This window comes from Lepidochelys kempii, chromosome 9, assembly GCF_965140265.1.
Source record: "Lepidochelys kempii isolate rLepKem1 chromosome 9, rLepKem1.hap2, whole genome shotgun sequence".
NCBI lineage: Eukaryota > Metazoa > Chordata > Testudines > Cheloniidae > Lepidochelys > Lepidochelys kempii.
In genome coordinates this window covers 65100954-65115635 of record NC_133264.1, presented here as the reverse complement: position 1 = coordinate 65115635, position 14682 = coordinate 65100954, and the positions used below count along the sequence as shown (strand labels likewise).

The 14682-nt window shown below is 50.9% G+C and overlaps 2 protein-coding genes across 6 annotated transcripts in view; one reads left to right on the top strand and one right to left on the bottom strand.

The window, feature by feature from the left end:
- SRPX2 (sushi repeat containing protein X-linked 2) overlaps positions 1-4127 on the top strand; it is a 17511-nt gene extending 13384 nt beyond the window's left edge. The window contains exons 9-11 of the mRNA XM_073360842.1: positions 501-634; positions 711-832; positions 1679-4127. Coding sequence (XP_073216943.1) covers positions 501-634; positions 711-832; positions 1679-1859 — 437 coding nt within the window. The 3' untranslated portion in view covers positions 1860-4127. The remainder of the gene's footprint in view (positions 1-500; positions 635-710; positions 833-1678) is intronic.
- Positions 3650-14682, bottom strand: part of SYTL4 (synaptotagmin like 4) — a 23035-nt gene continuing 12002 nt past the window's right edge. For all 5 annotated transcript variants that reach the window (XM_073360826.1, XM_073360824.1, XM_073360827.1 and 2 more), the window contains 7 exons: positions 14083-14261; positions 13697-13799; positions 11982-12143; positions 10714-10819; positions 9451-9550; positions 5242-5450; positions 3650-4888 (listed from right to left, as the gene is read on the bottom strand). In XM_073360826.1, the coding sequence (XP_073216927.1) occupies positions 4746-4888; positions 5242-5450; positions 9451-9550; positions 10714-10819; positions 11982-12143; positions 13697-13799; positions 14083-14261 (1002 nt within the window). In that variant the 3' untranslated portion in view covers positions 3650-4745. The remainder of the gene's footprint in view (positions 4889-5241; positions 5451-9450; positions 9551-10713; positions 10820-11981; positions 12144-13696; positions 13800-14082; positions 14262-14682) is intronic.

Below are 14682 nucleotides of genomic sequence, written 5' to 3'. Positions count from 1 at the left end.
TAGGTTATATCCCCTGGTTAGTCCCCATCTCCTGCTGACCACTCCTAGAGCAGTAATGCAACATAGCTGGCTAGGCTGCCACTGTGAAGTCCCCAACCATGTTCAATGCTGAGATGGAGGTCTGGTCTGCTGAGGCACTGGGTCCCTCCTTGATCTGTGTGGCCTGGGGCATTGTCTCTCTCAGGCTGATGAGATACAAGCAATGGGCTCCTGGCCACTTTCAGCTGGGTGAGGCGCAGACTCCCTGGTTTATGTGACACTGGGGTGTGGCTCCCCTGGCATGTTTGCTGCCCTCTGCTGGAGAAGCTGGTGAAATGGTTCCTGCTGATGGACAACAGAGAGCCCCAATCCAGGCGAGACATATCAGCTTGCTGGGAGAAGGGGAGAGGCAGCTGACTTCTGGGGTAGGCCACACTAGGATCCTGCAGACAGACTAGGGGTCAGAAGCCCCCACCAGCCACCTCCCTGTTTGTGCTCACAAGCTCACCTTCCCACCTCAGCCATGCAGATCAACGTGGACGTGAACTCGGCCGCTGGCCTCCTGGATCAGTTCTATGAGAAACGTCGGCTCCTGATCGTCTCTGCTCCCGACCCCTCCACTCGCTACTACAAGATGCAGATCACCATGCTGCAGGTGAGCCCCTCCCCTGTGCCTCCTCCAGCCCCAATCCCAGCCAACAGCATCTGACCTGCTCTTCTCCTGTCTGCAGCAAGCCACCTGCGGGCTGGACCTGCGGCACGTCACCATCCTCGAGCTGGTGGGCCAGCCCCCCCATGAGGTGGGCCGCATCCGTGAACACCGGCTCTCGGCTGACATCATCGAGGAGCTCAGGTATCGGGGCAGTGGACAGCCACACTAGTTCACAGCAAGCGGGATCATGACCCCCAGATCAACCTGTGGGTGCAATACACTGCTAGGGACAGGACACTGCTGTCTCCCTCTTGGGGCAGCTCCTAGCAAGTGTAAGAGCCTGCTCCTTAGAGATCCTGTAGCTGCTGCTCTAGCTCATGTAGTGGGGAGGCTTGTGTTTTTGGGGCTAAGTGTCCCAACTGCAGGTCAGCTACGGAGTCATTGGAGACACCTGCTCACAGGAAAGGCACCCATTCTCCTGAGTGCTGGCGGCTTGAATCCTGTCACAGGGGCAAACGACAAACCCTACTGCCTGTGCAAAGTGAATGCCAGCCCTGCCACCTACCTGCAGCGGACACGGAGCCATCCCCACAGAGCAGCAGGGTGGTGTCCATGTTGCTGCCATGCACAAAGCAAGCCAAAATCTACTGGGACGCCTAAATTATCTTGTACAGGCCTGTGGATAAGCCAGAGAGTCCCACAAAATCCAGCAGTCAGTAACCCAGCTCTCAGGGGTTAGGTGCAGTGGGGTAGGGGCAGGCTGGGGCCGTGACTTCTGCACCAGCTGGGAGCTGGGCTGTATGCATGTAAATGACGAGGCAGCTTCCATATTAGAGAACAGAGGCGCAATGCCAGTAGCATGAGAGAGTCCCCCCTCCCAGAGCTGCTCACTCAACTTGGGAATGGTGTGCACAAGCCTAAGGAGGCAGCCAGTGCAGGAGTAGGTGTGACAGGGTCTGTAAAGGGGCATTCAGCAAGGTGGGCCCAGCTGCTGCCAGTCTCTGCAGGCATAGCAGGCTCTCAACTACCCACTCATTGCTTCCACAGGCAATTCCTGCACATCACCCGCTCCACTTTTAACATGGTGCTGATTGACAAGCAGGGCGTGGACCGTGAGCGCTACATTGAACCCGTCACCCCTGAGGAACTCTTCATCTTCATTGACACCTACTTGCTGAGCAGCCAGGAGGTCACCCAGCGAGCACAAAGCAGGGACATGTGCGAATGAGCGACTGCTGCACGGGTGGGGGCAGATCCCTGCAGCCCAGGAGCCAATGCTCCCACCCCTTTAAATTCAGAACTCCACAGCCTCAGAGAACAGAGAATTCCCTTTCCGCATAGTCTTGGGCCAGCTGCGAGGGAGGAAACACTGTCAAAGGTCACAGACTTTCCGGTGGAGCCAGCTGGGCCAAGCCGATGTCACACCAGCCTTTCACTGCACCAGGCCAGCAGCGAGGTTAGGAGAAAAGAGGAGTTTGGGGGCATTATCTTTTTCCCCACCTTCCCCCCACCCTCAGCCTCTGCCCAGGCCCAAAAAGTCACTAACAGACCAGCAAGGGGTGGCTGCAGGTCAGGAAGGATGGAGCACAAGCCCAGCAGCGTCCGAACTTAGGTCACCCGCCTTGTTATTTCATTCTCCTCTCTTGTAAGAAACAAGTATCTTCTAACATCAGTAGGGTTCTCAACCATGCAGTATGCCCCGCACTCCCCCAGGCCAGGTTTCCCATGCAGTGCTAGCCCAGCATGCCCTGCCCGGTCTGCACTAGCCCAGCATGCCCTGCCCGGTCTGCACTAGCCCACTGGCAGAGGACTCATGCCTCTAGCAATAGCACTCTTCCCCCGCACACCATACAGATCATGCCAAACACATCAAGCACGTTTGCGTAGCCACCGGAGGTGGAGCTGTGATGCTCTGGCAAAGGATGACAGGAGCTGCCCAGAGCAGTCTATGAATCCCTGCTGCATTAGGCTTGTTCCCAAGAGCTGGAAGAGGGTTAGGCTGGCTGCAGCCCACCATCACCAAGCGCCTGACACAATTCTCCGGGGAAGATGGCTTCTCTGAATGCCAGAGCAGGAACAGAAGATGTTTGAACGACACACTCAACTACAAAGGCTGGACTTTGTTTAGACCCAAGCAGGCATGAGGTAAGAGTCGCGGAGTACAAAACAAGCCACCCAGGGAGCAGGCCCAGTGCAACTACACAGGGTTCTAGGCAACCTGTCTCAGATAGGGCCTGAAGCTGGTGAAGGCCACTCCTTGTAACTTTCCTGAGACAACAGGATCTGGCCACCCAGGAAGTTTCTTTCCTATTTTAAAAACAGGTGGGGAAGCGCTTGGTTCATTAAGAGCAAAACTGCCCCAGCAGCCCAGAGCCCCCAGCTTCCCTGCACACTAGGGCCTGGCCAACAGTCTTAGGGCCACAGCTTATTCTCCTGCCTCAGTACAGGACTCCACTAACCCTTACCTACTGGAGAAAGGCCACTAGTATAGAGGACAGGTTTGTAACCATAGTGTCTCTTGCCCCATCCATCATTCCCCTTCTCCAAGGAACATGGGGATGGGTAGTGAGGTAAAACAAGGACAGCACACAGGGCAGAGTGCAGGTAGCAGTGAAGGGTTGACAGAGCCTGCCTCTACTGTGCCGCTCAGCCAGTGGCAGAGATGGGCCCCTTAGCTCAGCAAACATCTAACTGCAAGTTTCAAAGTCTACCTCTTCCCTGGAGCAGCCCCTTGGGGACACACAGCTCCAGGCCATGCTGCCACAAAGCAGTGCTAAGACATAGCCCGACCACAAGCGGAGCAGACAACCACCTGCAGTGGAAGGCAGCCGGCCAGGGCAGACGAGATTCTATTCTCATCACAGTTAGGGGCAGCAGCTTTTCCCTTGTCTCTGTATGCAGCTCCCTGCCCTTCACACCAAACTCCAGGAACTCCCTCCCAGAGACAGGGATAAGTCGCCCCCCCCCCCCCCAGTCCCAACAGCCCCTGTGAATGACTACAGTCCTGATACCACCAGCAACAGCAAGAAAACCTTTATTAAAACAGATAGTCCCTTGTGGTGAGCCTTGACACAGTAACCGAGCAGGAATCACAGTGCATCTGCCAGTACAAAGACTGCCCTCCCAGACAGTTGTTTGATGTGGATTTTAACTCATGCCGTAGAATTTGCTTTTCCTTTCCTCCAAGAGGGGCTGTTGCCCTCTTGTTGGCCACTATTTTGACCCCCACAATATTTTGTATTTTAAATGAATAAATCTGTGTAAGAGAGCTGGAGCAGGAGTGCTGGGAAGTTGGGAGGGCTTGGCAGGTGGGAGGGGAAGCTGCAACAGTAAGGACTACTATCTCCACCACAAATTCTGAACCACCCCCAGCATAAGGGGAAAACAGACCACCACCCCACCAGAGAAGTCCTGCAGCTCTGGCATGACTGATACCCAGCTAGCCTGCTTGTAAGAGGAGACAGCATGTGGATGTTTGTTTCAAAGCCACTTCCCCCAGCTGAGATCGGCACAGAGCTCTCCTAGCTGCTTTCCCCTCTGCCAGTGACAAACACCTTTCCCTAATCAGGGCACAGTAACAGGCATGGGCTTGTTTCTTCCTTCCCCCACCAGCCCACGTCTCAACAGCACTGGGTATTCTCACATTCTACATACCAAATATTGATTGCTTATGCCCATGCAGCCTCTAGTTTGTAGTGTCTTATTCTATCTGCACCATCCCAGGAGGACAGAGGGAAGGGGAGACAAGAGTGGAAGCTGTAGGCAGGGCAATCAAACAAACTACATGGGAGAGGGAGAGGTGAAAACACTAAGAAAAACAAGTTTTAAAAGCACTTAGCCCCTACAAGGGGGGAGACCCTATGGAATTCAATTCCAGCCAAGTTAAGAGACAAAAACCCTATACATAAAATAAGCTGCTGCCAAGAACAGGCTGTTAGGCTGAGCCTGCTGAAGACACAATTAGCTTTATTACTACACAGGCGAAAGCCAGAGCCTGCTCCCACTCCAGTAGATCCTACATGCGGCCCTTGTTGGTGCCGTGGTTTTGGTTCGGTTGCCTCCGCCTGGTGCTGTCTTGCTAAAGCTGGTTTCAGGCCCAGCGCCCAGGCTATGGCTATGCTCTTGGCTTGGCCATGGTGGAGCGGAGCTGTAGTGTTCCTTCTGCCCAGGAGCCCGGGAACTGGCGCATCTTCTGCCACAGGCTCACCTCCTCTCCTGTGGAGTCCATCCAGTCAACCACCTGGTCCTTACTCATACCTGAGGGAAGTGGGGCAACAGAAGTGAGTTTCTGCAGTGCACAGCCCTGTTCCCAAGCCCTGGGCACACAAAAGCAGCTTCCAGCCACACAGAAGGGTGCTGGGAAATGGAGCAGCGGTAGGTAATGATGGGGACTGCTGGATGTGACGGGGAGCATGGTGCCCAAGGGATTTCATCCTTCCTATTAGGCATCCAGCTTCACTGGATGGGGAATAGGGTACTCCAGGCAAAGCTGGGATGGGATGGGGCGGGGAGAGAACTTGGGTGACCCAGCCCACCCATTACACTCTGCTACACCCCCCAGGAGAGCAGGGGCAGCCCCACCCAACAACTGAGACCAGGGAGCACCTCACCATTCCCAACTCCCAGCCTGACTCCTCCCAGGAAGTCATTGCTGGACAATGGTTCACGGTCCCAGACAGTCAGCTCCAGACAGATGTGCTGCAGGTCCTCTGGGCTGATGCCATTGTAGACAAAGGTGTGATTGTAGTGAGGATTCAGGGTCTTCTTCATCACAGGAGTCTTCCTCTTGGTGGCCTTGTTTCGGAGCGGCAGCAGGTAGCTGTGGGAGAGGCCCTTGTTAGCAACTCCCCCTCACAGTGCCCCCCTCTGACCTGAGCAGAGGAGAGACTGTGATGGCTCAAGAGACTGGGAATAGGCTAGGGGATCTCAGACAGTGGGCCCACCAAGGCAGGGATCAGCTCTTCTCTAGAGCTGTAGAGGACCCAAACAACTGGTCCCAATTGGGGTTGGGGTCCCAGACTACAGTAAATACACCCAGTGCCAAAGGGTCAGCTTTGGATTTGTCTAAGTAATTTGCATCCAGTCGTTCAGTGACCCTAGGGAAGAGGCTGTGTGATTTCAGTGCAGCTCCAACACATGGGAGTCAGTTCTGGAGTGTGAACATAAGAACAGCCATAATGGATCAGACCAATGGTCCATGTAGTACCGTATCCTGTCTTCCAACAGCAGCCAATGTCAGGTCCCCCAAGGGAATGAACAGAACAGGGCAATCATCAAGTGATCCAGCCACTGGGGTCCAGTCCCAGCATCTAGCAGTCAGAGACCTAACCATCTTGGCTAAGAGCCATTGATGGACCTCTCTTCTATGAATTTATCCAATTCTCTGTTTGAATCCAGTTATACTTTTGGCCTTCACATCTCCTGGCAACAAGTTCCACAGGTTAACTTCGTTCGGTGAAGAAGTGCTTCCTCATGTTTTAAACCTGCTATCTATTAATTTCATTGGGTGACCCTGGGTTCTCGTGTTATGAAAAAGCGTAAACAACACTTCCTTATTCACTTTCTCCACATCATTCATGATTTCATAGACCTCAATCATATCCCGCCCCTTAGTCACCTCTTTTCCAAACTGAACAGTCCGTCTTTTTACTCTTCCCTCACATGGTAGCTGTTCCATACCCCAATCATTTTTGTTGCCCATCTCTGTACCTTTTCCATTTCTAATGTATCTTTTTAGAGATGGGCTGACCAGAACTGCATGCAGTATTTCAGGTAGGAGCATTATATTTGGTCTTACCTATCCCTTTCCTATTGTTCCTAATATTGTTAGCTTTTTTTTTTTTTTTTTTTTTTTTTTTTGACTGCCACTGCACATTGAGCCGATGTTTTCAGAGAACTATCCAGAATGACTCCAACCTCACTTTCTTGAGTGGTCTTGAAATTAGCTGGTACCATCATTTTGTATATATAGTTGGGATGTTTTCTGACATACATTACTTTGTCTTTATCAACAGTGAATTTCACCTACCATTCTCTTACCTATTCACCCAGTTTTGCGAGATCTATTTGTAACTCTTCACAGTCTGCTTTGGACTAAACTAACTTGAATAATTTTGTATGGTTTGCAAACTTTGCCATCTCACTGTTTACCCCTTTTTCCAGCACTGGCCCAAGGACAGATCCCTGGAGGACCCAGCTATTTACCTCTTTCCATTCTGAAAACTGACCATTTATTCCTACTCTTTGTTTCCTGTATTTTAACCAGTTACTAGTCCATGAGAGGACCTTCCCTCTTATCCCATAATAGCTTACTTTGCTTAAGAGCCTTTGGTGAGGGATCTTGTCAAAGGCTTTCTGAAAGTCCAAGTACACTGGGTCCACTCGATCACCCTTGTACAGATGCTTGTTGACCCCCCTCAAAGAATGCTAATAGAGTGGCACAAATCTATTGCTAATAGATTTTACCGTGTTGACTCTTTCCCAACAAATTGTGTTCATTTATGTATCTAGTAAGTCTGTTCTTTACTACGTTTTCAACCGATTTGCCCAATACTGAAGTGCGGCTTACCGGTCTGTAATTGCTAGGATGACTTCCAGTGGTGCTGGAGCTAGGGGTACTGCTGCACCCTCTACCTGGTTCCCCCCCACTAGAAAAATTGTTCCAGCACCCCTAATCAACTCTGGAGCCTTTTTTAAAAACTGGTGTCACATAAGCTATACTCCAGTCACCTAGTGCAGAACTGATTTAAGTGATTGGTTACATACCACACTTTTAGTAGCTCTGCAATTTCATATTTGAGTTCCTTCAGAACTCTGGGGTGAATACCATCTGGTCATAGTGACTTATTGCTGTTTAACATATCAATTTGTTCCAAAACCTCTTCTATTAACCCCTTGATGTGGGACAGTTCCTCAGATTTGTCACCTAAAAAGAATGGTCAGGTGTGGGAATATCCCTCATGTCCTCTTCAGTGAAGATCAATGGAAAGAATTCATTTTGCTTCCCCGCAATGACCTTGTCTTCCTTGAGTGTCCAGTGGCCCCACTGATTGTGTGGCAGGCTTCCTGCTTCTCATGAACTTATTTTTTGAGACTCTTCAAATTTTTTAGTGGCCTGACTAATTATACTTTTACACTTATTTTCCTCAGTAGGATTGGACTTCCAATTTTTAAAGGATGCCTTTGCCTCTGTCAGCTTCTTTTTTTGGTACTTTTACTATTCTTTTTAGTTTGCGGTATACATTTAATTAGAGCCTCTATTTTGGTGTTTTTAAAAGTTTCCATGCAGGTATTTCACTCTTTTGACTGTTGCTTTTAATTGCTGTTTAACGAGCTTCCTGATTTCTGTGTAGTTCCCCTTTCTTAAATTAAATGCTAATGTGATGGGCTTTATGGTATTTCCCCCCACCACATACACGGATGTTAAATTTATATTGTTCCACTATATTCACCTCTTGGACCAGATCCTGTGCTCCACTGAGGACTAAATCAAGAATTGCCTCTCCCCTTGTGACTTCCAGAACTAGCTGCTCCAAGAAGCAGTCATTAATGGTGGCTAGACACTTTATCACTGCATCCCCTCCTCAGGTGACATGTTCCCAATCAATAGGGGGATAGCTGAAATCCCCCATTATTATTAAGCTATTTATTTTTAGTCTCTAATCTCCCTAAGCATTTCACATTCTGGTCAAGGGGTCGGTAGTATATTCCTACTATTATATTCTTATTCAAGCATGGAATTTCTATCGCTAGACATTCTATGATACACAGTTTGACTCACTTAAGAATTTTACTATGCAGCAGAACCCCATTTATTCAACGCTCCATTATCTGCCTCTGTTTTAAATGAACCACCAACACACAGATCCAAAAGCAGGCGATCTCTTCTGTGGCTGCTAGATGGTGCAGCAGCCTTGCACTTTCCTATTCTCTGCATTATCCAAATTTTCGATCATCCGAACTGGCCTCAGTCCCAATTAGATCAGATCAACAGGATTCTGCTGTATTTGACTCTACACTTTCTTTTGCACATTGTGCTACTCCCCAACCAGCACAACATTCTGTCATTTCTATATATTTTGTACGCTGGTATTAGAGTCCCAGTGATTGTCATCATTCCACCAAGATTGTGATATTATATCAATAGCTTCATTTAAATACCAGGCGCGCGCCAGTTCACCCATCTTAGCACTGAGACTTCTAGCACTTATAGAATTTGTCAGTTTTTAGTTGTCTGCCTGCACGTGATGTAATTGAATGGGACTGTCTCTCTTCAGTTCCTGCCTGCATTTCATCAACTTCCATCCTCTCCTCTTTACTACATATGGAGAATCCCCATTAATAGCTCCTCCCTCCCCCTTGAGAAGTCTGTGTGGTTATATTGGCTTGTGACTTCCATCCAAGCCCATGAGCTGGAACTCGCCGCTGCCTCTTCTAGAGGACCCCTCTGTGTCCAGGCACTGGGAGGCAGCTTGTGGACCATGCTGTGCTTCTCTTGGCGACAAACCAGATTTCAGCTGAGTTGTGGATGCTCAGCACTTCTGAAGCACGTAGGGCTGAGCTGCTCCAGACCCCTCCCATCAGCATTTAAGATCTTTCACCACAACAGGAGCACAAGCTCATCAGCATAAACACACCACCCCCAACGCCCATCTCAACAACAGGCAGCTGGGAGAGGGTTGGGGACAGAGAGGCCCATTCATTCCCAGGCCCCTGGGTCACTCCACTGCAAAGCATTATCCAGGGCCATTGTAGTGGGGAGGGCTGTTCTGTAGGTGCCATCCATCTCCCCTGAAACTGGCATGTTCCGACACACTCACCCCTTGACAAAGCTGTCAGAGGTCCCTCCAGATTTGGCAGCTATGAGGTTCTTGGCCTCTTTGATCCAGACCTGGAGTTCGCCTCCTTCCTCCCGTTTGCCTGGAAGAGAAAGTCTGAATCATACACATTTTCAGCCACAGCTTTTCTCCAATCATGGGATGCGACCCCTCTTTGCATCCCTCCACTGGCATCAAACATAAGCCACTTGTCTTCGCTTGCAAGGCTTCACCATCAAGCTTTCATTCGCTATCGAGCCATCAGTCCTCACCTGCAGCTGGCCCATGCTCCCAGCTTCCATCGCCCACTTGTTAAATCTGCAGACAAGCCCTTAAGTGCATTCTCCCACGCTGCCCCTCCTGCTTGGGAGGTGCTCTCTAAACATCTGTAAAGCTACTTCATTGTCCTCCTTCAAAACCTATCTTAAAACTTTCCTTTGCTGTGATGCCTACAGAAAACCTGACACTATTTAGGCTACTAGTGTGCAAGGACCACTGGCTATTATGTGGACTCCTTGTACTCCAGCTACCTGTATCCATCTATTGTCCTTTGTCTTATACTTACATTGTCAACTCCTTGGGGCAGGGAGGGTTTGTGTTGTGCATTTGTACAGCACCTAGCACAATGCAGGCCTGGTCCACAACTGGGGCTTCTAGGCACCAAGGTAATACAAATAAAAAGAACTGTTGGCTCACTGAATCTCAGAGAGGCTGGCCCACAGACATCCTCATCTTTAGAGCTACAGGTCCCAGCATGCTGTGTTCTATTTGCCCTATCACGCTGTGTTCTGAATTGCCTGGCCCGATCCATGCTGGGTTCTGGATCTTGAGAGAACTGTCCCACAACATAAGACAAGGGCAGCTGATCTGCTCCAGAAGCAAACTGGATGCAGATTGCCAATGCAGCTCTCTGCTTGGAAGAGTTCCAGGAACACTGCTCTAGCTTGCCTCAAAGCTTTACTGCAATAGAAGCCCATTCCCATTCAAGCTGAATCTGCATAGAAGAAAAGAGCAGCTAGTAGCACTGTTGAAATAACCATGGATCAGAGCCACATTTCAGAGCTGAAGGTTAAAATATTACAGCTGCTTGGTCCATTAATGGATTAGCTTCCTCCCGAAAACATGACAAGCAGTTCCTGTTCCCGGATGAGCTCTGGATGTTTGGAGACTGGGATTACATACTGGGCGCCAGTGTGGGTTAGCATCTGGGTCGGTTTTCACATATTACCTTATGAGCTGAGGTTCTGCAGCAGCTCAGACACTCACCCTTTTTCCCATTACCCGCCCCTGGGTGTTTGGAAGATGGGATGTACTTCATGGAAACCACCAACTCTCCTCTGTACTGCTGGGAGCCCGCAGAGTCAGCATCAGCCTGAAATTGGGTATCAGATTTTTAAAGCCACACTTACCTAGTAAATCTTAAATTATTACCACTGCAGTCTTGTCTATACATGAACATGCCACAGTTCAAAGAGTCTGTTCTTTTAAAAACCAGTTTAGTTAAACCAGCGCAGATGTGTGTGGACTCAATATGATTTTTACCAGATTGATCATAAAGACAGACATCTAGCCGGTGCAAACCCCACAGAGACACTTCTTTTGTTTAACTATAGATAGGTTCCTTATAACGATAACCAGTGCAAGCTGGTGTGTAGACAAGGCCTTACTGAAGGTGTTGCCACTCAGACAAACATTCTCAGGGTGGGGCTCTCCCAAAGATCCCAGAGATCAAGGAGAATCAGACTTGTGCAGAATCCCAGACAGCTGGAAGCTCAGACCCCTCTGCTGCTTGTGCAATCATGAGTTTGCCATGACGACAGCTGTTGCACAGTGCCTTACTAATGGCACTCACTGGCCTGCAACAGGATTTGGATCGGGTCCTCAGAGGTCCATGGGAGAAAACATCAGTCTCAGAGCTTCCCAGCAGGAGAGAGGACGCCAGAGTGTTGGCACCCTGCAGTGGCAGGAATCCACACCACCTTCTGAACGTTCGTGGACTCCCCTGTTGTCACATAAGACAGGTGTACTACGCAGACCCAAAAAGCCAGACTCAGTCAGAAGGATTTTATATGACTATGGACATACTGACTGACTTGTTCAATAAGTCCAGATCTCTGAAGGTTTATGTGGCAAGTGTCTCACTTTATAAAATAACCAGGGTGTCCATCACCCTCATAGGAAGCAGACTGCCTGCTAACATTCACGTCTGTATACAGACTGATGGCCCAGGGTGCTAAGATCCCCTAAGTACGTAGTCGGACGGCTAGCTCATACGGCTGTCTGTGTCACTCCAGCTACACTGCTTTTTCTCGAGCGCTCTCTCGAGTGGAACTAGCACATGTACATCTATGCAAGCTGGACACCACCCCCAGTGAAGGATCTGTGTCATTATGTTAGAGGAAAGAGAGCATCTCCCACAATAAAAGGCACTGGTCGGGGGAACTTCACATCTGCTCCAGAGCCACTTTCCTTACTGGGAGGAGCTGTGGTAGATTCCTGGGGTAAGTCAGTTGCAAGAGCTACAGGGACCATACCTTGCCATGCAGGGGGACACGCTCTTCCAGTTGGCTCTCAAAATTCCAGGAATCCATCGGGATCTCCACCTCCCCCAAGAAGGTGTTTCGGCCAAAGCGATCGTGGTGCCAGACTGAGAACTGCAAGGTTCTTGTGAGCAGGAGGGACTTGCTGATCTCGTACTGTGAAGAGACAGGACCACAGAGCCAGATAAGTCAGTGGTGGCTTCCCAGAGCAGCTAGGACCATATCTGAAGCTTTCACTGTGAGGAGGTGATGCCCCTCGGCACTCCTAGGAAGACTGAAGTCTTCCCACCTTCTCCTGAGAGCCTAACTGGTGTGTTTGACTATTGTCACATACTCCTTGTCTCTTCAGGGTTTCACCCACTGTGAGGAAGGTACCAGGCAATGGCTGCCCAGCTGCACTCCAGAAGTCTAGCCACACAGAGGAGGCATGTACTCTGGGTCCACAGCAGGGACTCCAAAAGCTGCCCATAGAAAAGGGAGGGCAGATTCTGGGAAGCAGCCATAGGAGCTTAGAGGATTTTTATACCGAGGCTCAAGTTTTCAGTAAGTCTCCAATATGTAGGACTAAGGTACGTGCACACATGCAAGTGGGCTGGATATCTCACTACCTGCTTTGCCCAGGCAGCTTCAGGTATGTACAATTGCTGTGTGACCAATCTAAGACCCACGGAGGAGCTGGGTCTGCACACACCCATTCTAGGAACTCTCTGCACTGGGCAGCCCTGGCCTCCTGGGGAAGTGGGAAGCACCTTCAGGGTAGAGCTCTGGAAGCTGGAGAGCAAAGAGCTCTGCTCAGTCTGTCTCTGAGCACAGGCCTGGCCTCAGGCAGGCACAGTGGAATTGCTCACAGATTTGGGGATGAAGGTTACTGAAACAGGAGGGTTCAGAAACCACTGGAGCATTCTGGATTCCAAAGCTTTAATTGCCACCCTCCGTCCTTTATGCTCCCTGCTTTTACAACAGGGGAGGGGCGCTGCCCCCGGGATTTACTCATATGGCCGCAGCATGAACTCTGCAGCGGAAGCCAGTAAGTGAAGCATGCATCCGGCAGCATTCCCCCTGCTGGATCCATACGGCTTGGATTTAGCTGGCTCCCTGCTCGAGTGACTGTACTGCCTTCTGTTGACATCGCTGTGGCCAGGAGGGGCCACAGAAAGCAACGCTGCGCTCTGAACAGGGCAACGCCCACCCTCCGGTGATGGCAGCAGGATGCTAGGCGAAGCAAGCAGAGCAGGAGAGCGATGTGTCTGCAGGGAGGTCATGGCATCCCGAGACACAGTTCAGGGCTTTAGCTATGCCTGGCCCAGTCACCATGGCAACAGGGCTGCAAAAAAAAAAAATGCAGTGACATCAGCAAGACAGCCCTGCACAGAGACGCTGTCAGTTATCCTGGCCCCTGTCCCAGTGCCTGGAGCCTCCGGGAGGCACTGCACCCGCCTGCAGGATTTTCAGAGCTCTGACTCTGGTCTACAGGGGAGATCAGCGTCCCTCTCCCTCCCGGCAGCCCCAGCCAAGGTGCAAGGAGGAAGGGGCTGTTTTCACTCCACCAGTGAAGCATAAGGATGACGGAAGGGGGCGTCTGGTGGTGAAGCCTCCCTGCCCTAGGTCTTATGATTTGGGTCAAGCATCTGCCTCCCCAACTGAGCTTGTGACAGAGCTCTCTCTGGGGTGGGCTGGAGATGGCCAATAACCCCTGCCTCATGGGTCACCTTCAGCAGCTCATTGTACAGCGGGTTGACACTGTTGCGTTTGATGGTTGTCTTGCGTTTGCCTTGCCGAGATTTATCAGGCAGGAGGTAGGTCTTCACATATCTGGAGGAGGCAAGCAGGCAGCGTCACTCATTTCACAAGCGTCTCCCCAGACCGAGCACAGACTCCTGCTCTCTGCTCCGTCCCCCACCACACCTCCGTTCCTGGATGGTAGCTGCCCATCTCAGACTCCTAGCACAGGAGCTTTCCTAATCAGTATGCCAGCACCTAGCACAGGACAAGTCCAGCCCCCCCTCAGTAAGGTCAGCACCCGTGGCAGGCAGCCCCCCATTCGCCCAGCCCCATGCCAATATCCCATGCCAGAGACAACTTGCTCGGCACTCACGGGTTGGAGCGCTTCTTGGCCTCATCGGCATAGGCCAGCTGGCGACACTCCTTCACGTGGATGAACAGGGTCTGAGTCTTGTGCTCGTAGCTCAGAGAGAAGGCGATCTCTCCCGTGACAAAGACGCTGCCGAAGTCACCAGCCTCGCTGTAAATGCTGACCATGCTCCCCAGTGTGCTCTGAAACACACGGTCCTGGTAAGATTTATGCCCCAATTGTGCACAGAGAACTAGCATATCTCCACTTCCTCCCCCCATATCTTCCCTCCTGACCACTGGACTGGAGTCCCCTTTCCCGAACCAGTTTGCCGTGGTAAGTACTCAGCACCTTTCACCCAAGGACCCAAAAGCCTCACACCCCCTTACGAGATCTATCAGAGAGAGAAGCTCAAGCTGCAAGTCCAAGACAGAGCTCGGCACAGTATCTAGCTCTGCTAACCCTGTGCTGCCTTCCTGCTTCCTAACCCCAATCCTCACTCAAGCATTTCTTCCTGCAGGCCCAAGGGCGGGGGTGGTGGTGGTGTGAGTAGCAGCAGAGCCAGAGGGGGGATCTGATAGCAGCCTTCAACTACCTGAAGGGGGGTTCCAAAGAGGGTGGAGC